General features: G+C 35.5%; 1 protein-coding gene across 2 annotated transcripts; it reads right to left on the bottom strand.

The window, feature by feature from the left end:
* Positions 1-1,137: 1,137 nt before the first annotated feature.
* LOC141344185 (hydroxysteroid 11-beta-dehydrogenase 1-like protein) lies at positions 1,138-12,314 on the bottom strand. 2 transcript variants are annotated; one of them, XM_073848978.1, is made up of 7 exons: positions 12,229-12,314; positions 7,702-7,832; positions 7,127-7,238; positions 5,447-5,538; positions 5,270-5,363; positions 5,026-5,191; positions 1,138-3,366 (listed from the first exon to the last, which is right to left on the bottom strand). In XM_073848978.1, the coding sequence occupies exons 1-7, from the start codon at positions 12,302-12,304 to the stop codon at positions 3,189-3,191; spliced, it is 849 nt and encodes a 282-aa protein (XP_073705079.1). In that variant the 5' UTR covers positions 12,305-12,314; the 3' UTR covers positions 1,138-3,188. The 2 variants fall into 2 exon arrangements, with proteins under 2 accessions (XP_073705079.1, XP_073705078.1); XM_073848977.1 differs by lacking the exon at positions 12,229-12,314 and adding an exon at positions 8,032-11,166.
* Between the last annotated feature and the right edge of the window lie 6 nt (positions 12,315-12,320).

Here is a 12,320-nt window from a genome sequence, read left to right as displayed (position 1 = left end):
GCCCCGACTGGTGGAGGACTGCAATGATGGTTGACTTTCTACAACTTTCTCCCATCTCCCGTCTGCATCTCTGGAGCTCAGCCACAGTGATCTTTGGGTTCTTCTTTACCTCTCTCACCAAGGCTCTTCTCCCCCGATAGCTCAGTTTGGCTGGACGGCCTAAACATCTTCCATTTAAGGATTATGGAGGCCACTGTGCTCTTAGGAACCTTAAGTGCAGTAGAAATTGTAACCTTGGCCAGATTTGTGCCTTGCCACAATTCTGTCTCTGAGCTCTTCAGGCAGTTCCTTTGACCTCATGATTCTCATTTGCTCTGGCATGCACTGTGAGCTGTAAGGTCTTATATAGACAGGTGTGTGGCTTTCCTAATCAAGTCCAATCAGTATAATCAAACACAGCTGGACTCAAATGAAGGTGTAGAACCATCTCAAGGATGATCAGAAGAAATGGACAGCACCTGAGTTAAATATATGAGTGTCACAGCAAAGGGTCTGAATACTTAGGACCATGTCATATTTCAGTTTTTCTTTTTTAATAAATATGCAAAAATGTCAACAATTCTGTGTTTTTCTGTCAATATGGGGTGCTGTGTGCGCATTAAATGATTTGAGTAAATGGCTGCAATATAACAAAGAGTGAAACATTTAAGGGGGTCTGAATACTTTCCGTACCCACTGTATATATTCCCAATTGCTGAGGCATTTTTTATTTTTATTTAAATTTTTAATGCTGTTTATCTACTGACCTTGTTGTTTTATTGTATTCAGTTTCACAGGTCAAACAAGGCCAACAGTAAGACCGGATACCTGAAGTGTTTAAATAAAGCAGCTGGTAAGCACATAAAATCAAGATGTTGGGGTGAGCTCAAAAAGATTTAAAAAGTGCATTAACTTTAGGTTCAGGTAAACCTAAAACTGTCAAATGCAACTATCAAATTTCATGCTGTAGATTAATGTTTCACTTCTAACAGTTATCAGCTTCTGACAGACATTGACAGCAATACATTGACTCTCGATGGTTTTGACCTTACTCTCATGGCTGCTCATTAACCAGTATGACCTGTGTAACATAACACATGTAATGTTTGTATTATGGTTGTACTTTGAAAACTTTAATAATGGCACATTATTAACAACTTCTACAGAAAAATCATTTAATAGTTGGAAACATTCAAATATTTAATTATAACTTGCTTGTACAAATGGAAATGAATTGTCCCAAAGTCTCCCAGTCGCAATAACCAGAGGAACAACAGTTTAATTTCAGATTTTACATCCTTCAGTGATTTCAACAAACTCTTGAGTCCCAAAGCACTCATTGGAAACTTTGGGTCTCCAATTATATTTATTTTTTGGCAGAGAAAAAAGAAATCACACTGGGGAAGGAGAACATTGCTCATTCTGTTGAAGTTTTGCAAATCCCACAAGTCTTGTGTTAATATTTCAACATTTGTTTTCAAATGAAAACTGCGAATACAGACTCGCAGACTGATGATGTGTTTAATTAATTGAATTTAATTAAACATTAGATGTATTTGCAAGTTAAAATCCCAAAAGCAGAGTCTTGGTGGAGTTCAAAAATTTATATATAAAAAAAAAAAAGTATGACAATCTAAATACATAAACATTAGAATTATTAACCACTGACTCTTTAAAAGGTTTCTTCAAATTCTGAAGACATATTATGAAAACAATTCTCAAACTGTGATTAAAAGCTTTTTGTGCGTCTTGTGTTGCACGTTACTTGTTTTGTTAATTTTTTTTTTTTTAATCAAAAAAACTTACATATTGTGCCTCTAATGATAACAAATGAAACCCCGGACCACAAAAAGTCATCAACAGCTGAGTAAATAAGCTTTCCATTGATGTATGGTTTGTTAGGATAGGACATTATTTGGTCGAGATGCAACTATTTGAACATCTGGAATTTGAGGGTGCAAACAAAATCAAAATATTGAGAAAATCACCTTTAAAGTTGTCCAAATGAAGTACTTAGCAATGCATATTACTAATCAAAAATTAGATTTGACATTTACAGTAGGAAATTTACAAAATATCTTCATGGAACATGATGTTTATTTAATATCTTAATGATTTCTGGCATCTAGGACAATCATTTTGACCCATACGATGTATTTTTGGCTACTGCTACAAATATATCCGTGCTACATATGACTGCATTTGTGGTCCAGGGTCACAAATAGAACCTTACTGTAAAATATAAGTACAAAAAATTGCCAATTGAATATTATAACCAAAGTGAAAATGGCATAATTTTTCCTTAATGTGAACTTTTTAAAATGGTTAAAGGTGCCATAGAATGCATTTATACAATATTTTAAATTGTTATCTGATATCAAGGTATATGGCATAGGAAAGGGCAAAAAAATCACCAGAAATGGTTTTACAGGTCCATATACAACCCTAGGATTTGTCCCTGGAACAAAATGCTCTGTTATTGCCTTATTTGGAAGGTCCATGAATATTAATGTGGGGCTCTGCTCTGATTGGCTGTTTCACAGAGTTGCTCATCTCATAGCTTGCACATGTATAAAAACATGTATTAAATTATGGAGCTCTAGTCGCTTTTAATATGCGGTTTGTTGAATCTGTTGTTTTGAAACGGCGACATTTTATTTTCACTATTGTGATGCATGTGCTGTGTTAAGTTATAATGCAGCGGGAGTGCTTACTTACCACACAAATTGACTTATTTTTCGGTGGTCTTTTGCAAAGACTAGATTTATATAAGGAGGAGGAAATGATGGTGTTTGAGACTCACGGTATGTCATGTCCATGTACTGAACTGTTATTATTCAACTATGCCAAGGTAAATACAGTTTTCCATTCTATGGCCCCTTTAAAAGCTTTTTGTGCATCTTGTGTTGCATGTTCTTTGCTTTGTGATTTTTTTTATATAATGACTTGATTGTGCTTTTGTATTATTTGCTGGCTGGCTTTTATTTTCTAACCACCCCAATGTAGTTAAAAAAAATGCCTCGGGTGCATTTAAGACATATACTTATTACAATGCATGTTTAAAAAAAATCGTAAAGCAACTCTATGTAGTTTTATATATTTTTGCAACATTGAAAAAAATAGAAAAAACATTTGGAATATCAGAATGATTTGGACATTTAAAGGTAAAAATTACATACAGTTGCTTTAATGTCTGAACTATCCATATTTTAGTCCAAGCTGAGGCCTGACAGAATTATATCTTTTAAAAAGGGGAAGATGTTATTTATCAGGCAGGTGAAGTAGTGGAACCAGGGATAGTAGGCCTCTTTCTGACGGGTCGCCCCGGCTTTGATGATGCTCAGAGCGGCTTCGCTGGCGGGATAGGCCGTCATTGTGGTGAATCCTCTGCAGAGAGATTTAACAGAGAACACTGAAGTTTGGGATTTCAAGTTGCTGGAATGATTACTCATGATCCAGGAGAAAGTGAGTGGTGTCTGTCGATGCTTTAGTTATTTTTAGCACATTGTTCTGTCCACGATAAAAGATCACCAAGGAAACAAAATAAATGCCCCTAAGTACAAACTGCAAATGATTTTCATAAACTGCTTCCTAAAAATATCTGGAGTGACGCACAGAAGAGAATGAAAACATTGACTGCATTTGGACTAATGTCCTTGAAATATTTGAACAGAACAAATTTTGAATTATAAATAATAAAATGGTAATTTACAGTAGAGTCAAATTAACTAGTGCATTAATTACCAATGAGCAATTATTCATTAATCTTTAAGATTAGTTCATAAAAATACAAATGTATGTACAGATACAAATTTTGAGATTTAGTGTATTAGAAAACGCTAAATTTATCATATTTTTGATTGTTAATTCAGTTTAATACAGTTAGTTAATAATAACAAATTCCGGACCATAAAACAGCTGAATAAATAAGCTTTCCATTGCTGTATGGTTTGTTAGGATAAGACCATATTTGGTCGAAATATTTGAAAAACTGGAATCTGAGGGTGCAAAAAATCTAAATATTGAGAAAATCGCCTTTAAAGTTGTCAGAGTGAAGTTCTTAGCAATGCAAATTACTAACCAAAAATTAGGTTTGACATATTTACAGTAGGGCATTTACGAAATATTTTCATGGAACATGATCTTAATATCCTAATTATTTTTGGTTACTGCTACAAATATACCCATCCTACTTATGACTGGAAAATATAAGTACAAAAAATTGCCAATTGAATATTATAACCAAAGTGAAAATGGCATAATTTTTCCTTTATGTGAACTTTTTAATATATAACTTATTAATACACTTATTAACTTATAACATTATACATTTATAATATTTAATCGAACATGTTTTGCATGTTAATAGACATAATTCTTACCATTTTTAAAATGTTCCATAAAATAGTGTTACGTAAAAACTCCTCTAGAGGGATGTTGCATTTATGAAACATGAGATATTGTCTTTATGAAAGAAATGTTGATTCAAGAAAATGGCTGTAGTTGTTTTATAAAATACACTACCAGTCAAAAGTTTTTGAACCGTAAGATTTTTTTTTATGTTTTTTAAAGCCTGCATTTATTTGATCCAAAGTACAGAATAAACAGGTAAATTTGAAATATTTTCAATTTAATATATTAATAAGATATTTAATATCTTTTTCTATTTTAATATATTTTAAAGTGTAATTTAGTCCTGTGATCCAAGCTGAATTTTTAGCATCATAACTTGTCACATGATCCTTCTGAAATGATTCTAATATTCTGATTTGCTGCTCAAAAATATTATTATTATTATGTTAAAAATCTACTCAGATTTCTTTGATGAATAGAAAGTTCAGAAGAACTTTATAAATGTCTTTATCATCATTTTTTGATTAAAGCATCCTTGCTAAACAGAAGTACTAATTTCTATAATTTCTTTGAAAAAAAAAAAAGGTTTTTGCTTTGGCTCAATATAATCTAGTATTTCTGAAATTCCAAACTTATTAAGATAAATAAAACATATTTTTTGTCTGTAGTGGAGTGTTATACCAAAAAACCAACCTGATCTTATTCATGGCTGATTCTGTGTCTATCAGTCCGAGGATCATGATGGAAACTGACACGTTGCTCTTCTTGACTGCCAGTTCAGCCTGCAGCGACCCGTAGAAACCGTTCACAGCAAACTTGGTAGAGGTGTACGGAGCCACATATGGACTTGGCAACTTAGCTGAGTCAGGGTGGAAAATACAATCTTTAATTTAGATTAATATTAATTGAACATGCACTAACCAAGTTAAAGACTCACCTGCCATTGAAGACACTACAATGATGGATCCACCGGATGTTTCCAGCACAGGAAGTGCAGCTGCAGTCATTTGCAGGTAACTCACAAAATTGACCTGCAACGAGAGAAAGAGAAGTGTGAAAAGACAAAAGAAATCCACACGCTGGAACACTGCAGCAACCAAATCCTGTGTTTCACCTGCATGAGGGACCTGACGTGATCGGCATCTCCGTTCCAGAGTTCAACGTTGGTGTTTCCAATATGATTCAATACTAGAAAGTCCAGCCCACCTGCAGGACAGATATCAGGAAAATCATGCTGAAATCATGCCTTTTGAAAGAAGTTTCTTTTGCTCACCAAGACTATATTTATTTATGGACGCCCGTTTCTACCACTGAATAAAAAAATTAAAAAGGTAATTTCGACTTTTTAATCTCACAATTCTGACATTTTTCCTAACATTTGCAAATTTACATCTCGTAATTCTTGACTTTTTTCTCAGAACTGTGAAATATAAACTTAGAATTGCAAGTTATATAGTCAGAATTGCTAGAGATGAAGTCAGAATTGTATATAAACTCACAATTGCGAGTTATAAAGTCCATTTCTGAGGAGAAAAAAAGACGCCTACAGAATTGCAAGATATATCTCACAGTTATGACTTAATTTCTCAGAATTGCGACTTTGTATCTTGCAATTGCGAGTTTATATCACGCAATTCTATTTATCAGAATTGTTATAAAGTATAAAATATATGTTGAGTTATAAAGTCAGAATTGCTAGATATAAAGTAGGAATTGTGGGATATAAACTCACAATTGTCTATTTCTGAGGGAAAAAAAACTTATGTTCACAGAATTGCGAGTTTATATCTTGCAATTCTTGACTTTATAACTTGCAATTGCAACTTTTTAATTTTAACTTTATTTCTCAGAATTGTGAGTTATAAAGTCAGAATTGAGGGATATAGACTCACAATTCTGACTTTTTTCTTGCAATTGCAAGTTTGTGTCTCACAATTCTGACTTTTTTTTTAGAACTGTGAGGTATAAAATCACAATTTTGTGAGTTATGAAGTCCATTTCTGAAGAGAAAAATGACTGATGTGTTAAAAATTCAACTTTGGTCACAGGAATAGATTACATTTTACAATATATTTAAATAGAAAACAGTTATTTTAAATTGTAATAATATTTCACAATTTAACTGAGACTTGGCAACCAAAATTATTCGGCCGAAAATAGTCTTTTAGTGTTCGGCCGGATAAGCGAAAAGGCCGAATAAATTATACAGAACAATGACGTGACGTGATCAAATAGAGGTGCACACTAATGCAGCAAACATGTCGGAGAAAGACACAGACAGCATGAAAGCGTGAGGGAAATCTGCATGATGAGAATCATTCATAAATCTGCTGCTGTCAGCAAAAATTAGTACTGAGGATTTCTTGCAGGTTTCTGCCAAAATAAAAGCCAACATTCATAAATGTTAGTATTGTAATTTTATTCTTGTTCTGTAAAATAATTTTAAAAAGTAGCACAAAAATAATGATAACAATCATTACAACAGCTCTATTAATACATGCATTATGACATTTTCCTTTGCTCAGCAAGGCTGCATTTGTTTGTACATTAAAAAACACATGCCTGATTCAAGAAGATACATGGGGAAAAACACGAAAAACCATGTTCGGTAATCAGCCCAGCATTTAATTTTCCTCGGTTTCGGCAAAGAATTTTTATTTTGGTGCATCCCTAAATATTTCACTATTTTACTGAGACTTCTTACAAAAGCATTGATAAAATCTTCATTATTCCTAACTTTTAAATGGTAGTGTATATATTTCAGATGCACTTGTGTGATGGAGTCATTCCTCACCCAGTTTCTCCACAGCGTATTTGAAGACTTTCTCAGGGTCAGCGGGGTCAGACATGTCTCCAGGTACGTACATTGCCTTTTTTGCGCCCAGCTTCAAACACTTCTGCACCACCTGAACATCCACAAGGGAGATGTTAGCAGCTTAAAGTCCTATGTTAATGGAAAGGCTATAGATAATATCCTCAGCATTAATACATATAAAACATTATTTTCAAACTAGTTTGGGACAACACAACTGCAACTTTTTATCTCACAATTCTGACATTTTTTTCTCACAATTGCAAGTTTATATCTCACAATTCTGACTTCATAACTTGCAATTGTGAAAAAATAATGCGTGCAATATGTATTGAATTGGACGAATAACCTATGTTAGGAAATAACTGTGCTCATCTGAAGGCACGCAAATGTTGCAAGACAGAACCAATCAATCACAGAGAGCATTTACCCACTTCAGACAGTGCATTCTAACAGGGCTGCATTTCCCAAAAGTATCATAAGAAAGCATTAATGATTTTCAGCATTAATACATCTAAAACAATATTTACAAAGCAGTTTGGGACAAAACAACTGACCTTTTTCAAAGAATCTACTCTTCTGGCAGTGATGACGATCTGAGCTCCGAACCTTGAGTAATGGTAGGCCATCTGCTCCCCGATGCCTGAACTGGCCCCTGTGATCAACACTCGGGCCCCCCGAACAGACTCTGTGTGCAAGAACATACCAGTCTAATGTATTTCAGGACATCTCATTGCTTTTCAGGTAACTTAAACAACCCACCACTTGATCACTAATAAAGCTTGAACTCCCATTAAGGTCAAAACATAAAAGTTACAAGCAATTTTAACTATAAAGCTTACTGTATCATATTTAAAACACATTCATTCATTCATTCATTCATTTACCTTTATTTAACCAGGAATGAAAACTCACTGAGATTAAAATCTCTTTTTCCAGGAGTGTCCTGGCCAAGGTACAGTAGGCAGCCATTTAACAACAGAGTTGCAACAGACATTACAAAGAAAACAACTAACACATTAAAAACAATCACACACAATTTGGTTTCTCTCTAAATTACACAATAAAGACTTAAAATTATTATACGACACCAAGTTCTGTAATGTTATCTCCTTTTGGAGAAGATTCCACACAAATTTCTAAGGTCTCTAAATGACCAATATAATCAAAAGCTGATAATCCTGTCGCACACAATCTACTCCAACAAGTAAAAGTCTTTTTTAGTGCAATTGTACAAACGTCCACCTTAATTTTGTGCTTGCTGTCCAATGTAATATAAGAATAACTTTCATACTGTTAGTAATATTTGAAGATGAACAGTTACTGCACTGAAGCAACATAGGTTTGCTTGATCATCAATAAATCATTTTTTAGAAAAGCATGATGCAAGTATCAAATCTGATCATCAGTCTTTGAGGAGCCTTTATTTGTTCATCTCAATCATCATTGGATTGCATTGCATTATATGTTTTGATAAATATAGAGTGACGACTGAGGTTTATATCATTTTATGTATATACAGTGGTGTGAAAAAGTGTTGGCCCCCTTCCTGATTTTTGCATGTTTGTCACACTTTAAAGGTCCCATATTGTACACATTTCTGGAGGTTTATTTTAGTTGTTGATGTCCTTAAAAATTTATATTTGCGGTATAAATCCATCTCAATATATTTTTACAGCTCCTTTTTTAGGAGCTCTGTCAAAAACAGGTCGATTTTGGCCAATCTAGTTAATATTCATGAGCCTCTCTTCAGATTGGCCTGTCGTTTTCTGAGTGACGCACAGCCAGGCCAACCACAGGTAACTACGGTCACGTATCGTTGTAGCCAAACCCAGAGCAATAGAGAGAGCCTAGCCTGCTCAACAGGATATTTCAGAATGATCATTAATGTTTTTTCTTTTTCAAACACCGAATGCACTAAGCTACATAACTGTTGCTTTAGTAAAGCCCCTTTAACAATGCGCACTGATTCCGGAAAATTACGGGAACGAGCGCTGTCTGAACAAAAGCCTAAACCATAAACCATAAAGGCAGTGTTGTAGTGATGATGAACGTTACCCTGCGACTCTTCACGACAAAAAAATACGTGCAAAGTGGAATGAAGCGGCGATCGGGCAGAGCCAGCTCCTCACTATCAGCGCTGAAGCACAGTTTGTTCAGGTTAGTTTCAGTTTAGTGAAACGTACGCGTCGCATTACATCTCACATCCAAACGTCACATGTCTTTATGGGTTGTTACGCACAGATTCCGGAAAACAACTGTGAATGAACCAAATTAAACAATTCCGGAACAAATCATGGGACACATTATCCGTGTATTTACCGGAATCGCTGTGTGAAAGAGGCTGAAGTTGACGTGCCACTTGGTCTCTTATATTCACGTTGTTCTGAAGCCTGTGCAATGATATAGTTTGAGATCTATCGACTGAACAGGGTTTTCTAGATTAGTTTCCGTGTTGTTGTTGCTTAGCAATGTTATGGACGCGATGTTGTCTGGGTTTGTCAAAAGGAGGGTGGGACGGTGGTTGGTGCTGGGGTGGTGACTGAAGGCGGTGACTGAGTAGATCGGACGTCACATCGTTACGGAAGTCACAGTGGCTTGTGAAAATGAACAGCTACTTTAAGCAGGCTGTGTGCAGTTTACTGTGGATTGACTGTTTTGAAACTCATATGGTAGTTACATAGCCCCTAGACCTCAGTTATCATGGAAAAAGCCAGGAAATTTCGATTTTGACAATATGGGACCTTTAATGTTTCAGATCATCAAACCAATTTAAATATTAATCAAAGATAACATAAGTAAATACAACATGCAATTTTTATGAAGGGGAAAAAAATCCAAACCCACAAATCACTTAAAAAGGACCTGCCGGACAAAGTGAAGTAGACCAAAAGATCCTCAAAAGCTACACATCATGTTGAGATCCAAAGACATTCAGGAACAAATGAGAAAGAAAGTAATTCAGATCTATCAGTCTGGAAAAGGTTATAAAGCGACCATTTCTAAAACCTTGGGACTCCAGCGAACCACAGTGAGACCCATTATCCACAAATGGCCAAAACATGGAACAGTGGTGAACATTCCCAGGAGTGGCCGGCCGACCAAAATGACCCCAAGAGCACAGCGACGACTCATCCAAAAGTTCACAAAAGACCCCACAACAACATCTAAAGAACTGCAGGCCTCTCTTGCCTCAGTTAAGGTCAGTGTTCATGACTCCACCATAAGAAAGAGACTGGGCAAAAATGGCCTGCATGGCAGAGTTACAAGACAAAAACCACTGCTGAGCAAAAAGAACATAAAGGCTCGTCTCAGTTTTGCCAGAACACATCTTGATGATCCCAAAGACTTTTGGGAAAATACTCTGAGGACTGACGAGACAAAAGTTGAACTATTTGGAAGGTGTGTGTCCCATTACATCAAGTTAAGTAACACAGCATTTCAGAAAAAAGAACATCATACCAACAGTAAAATCTGGTGGTGGTAGTGTGATGGTCTGGGGCTGTTTTGCTGCTTCTGGAGCTGGAAGACTTGCTGTGATAAATGGAACCATGAATTCTGCTGTCTACCAAAAAATCCTGAAGGACAATGTCCGGCCATCGGTTCGTGACCTCAAGCTGAAGCGAACTTGGGTTCTGCAGCAGGACAATGATCCAAAACACAGCAGCAAATCCACCTCTGAATGGCTGAAGAAAAACAAAATGAAGACTTTGGAGTGGCCTAGTCAAAGTCCTGACCTGAATCCTATTGAGATGCTGTGGCATGACCTTAAAAAGGCGGTTCATGCTCGAAAACTCTCCAATGTGGCTGAATTACAACAATTCTGCTAAGATGAGTGGGCCAATATTCCTGCACAGCGCTGTAACAGACTCATTGCAAGTTATCGCAAATGCTTGTTTGCAGTTGTTGCTGCTAAGGGTGGCCCAACCAGTTATTAAGTTTTGGGGGCAAACACTTTTTCACACAGGGCCATGTGGGTTTGGATTTTGTATTCCCTTCATAATAAAAAACTTCATTCAAAAACTGCATGGTGTGTTTACTTGTGTTATCTTTGATTAATATTTAAATTTGTTTGATGATCTGAAACATTAAAGTGTGACAAACATGCAAAAAAAAAAAAAAAATCAGGAAGGGGGCCAACACTTTTTCACACCACTGTATCTGCTATACTGTTACAAAAATGTTGTTGATCTACATCACATCAGAATTTTATCTTAGTTTCTGGCTGCATAAAAATCAGCACTAAATTGCATATTTTTCTCAGTTTGGGCCTCTGAATAAAACTGAGTTTTAAAATTGAACATTGAATATAATTCTTCAAATACACTTTTATTAAACAAACAAAAAAAAAGTGTACTGTTTAATATGTCAGGTTTTGCAGGGTGAAAATGTCCTCTTAAAATGTCGTTTTAATTCATTATATTAAGATAGCTTCAACTCAGTGTTTTTAAATGATTCCACAAAAGTTAAACTCTAGATCAGGGATCATCAAATCTGGACCTCGAGATCCATTTTCCTGCAGAGTTTAGCTCTTACCCTAATCAAACACACCTGAGCATGCTAATCAAGGTCTTCAGGATCATTAGAGAATAATAGGTAGGTGAGTGTGATCAGGGTTGGAGCTAAACTCTGCAGCGCATTGGACCTCCAGGGTAAGATTTGGGGAACCCTGCTCTAGATCATTAGCACATGCATTATCACCAAGGTTAAACTCATATAAACTAGTCATTAAGTTACATAACCATTATAAAAGAGTCTGCCAGCAGTTTTCAAGACTAGAGTTTAGTTGGTGAAAGTTCTAGTGGAATACTTGCAAACACTTGATATTTTGAGTTAAAATTGGAAGCAAAACCAGTGCTAAAGCAGACTAATAAGCACTGCAAGGTTTTTTATTAGTTAATTAATTTTTAATGCTAGATTTGTTTCACATGCAATGCAAATAAATAAACTGCCAAAACAAATAGCTTAAAACATTTCTTTAGGATTCCACAAAGCAGGCTACTGTATGTAGTTTTATGTTAGTCATGTGCCACGTAAAGGACGAGAATATCTGAAAAGATGACATGCAGTAATTTTGTTCTGACCTGGATCAAACGTATCTCTCCATGTGTAGGCCGTGAATGAAGCGATCAGCAGAAAAAAAGCCAAATAGCCTTTCATTTTCACTCCTTGATCA

Source organism: Garra rufa, chromosome 10, assembly GCF_049309525.1.
Source record: "Garra rufa chromosome 10, GarRuf1.0, whole genome shotgun sequence".
Classification (NCBI taxonomy): Eukaryota; Metazoa; Chordata; class Actinopteri; order Cypriniformes; family Cyprinidae; genus Garra; species Garra rufa.
Note: the sequence above shows the minus strand (reverse complement) of the source record. Positions and strands in the feature narration are given on the sequence as shown.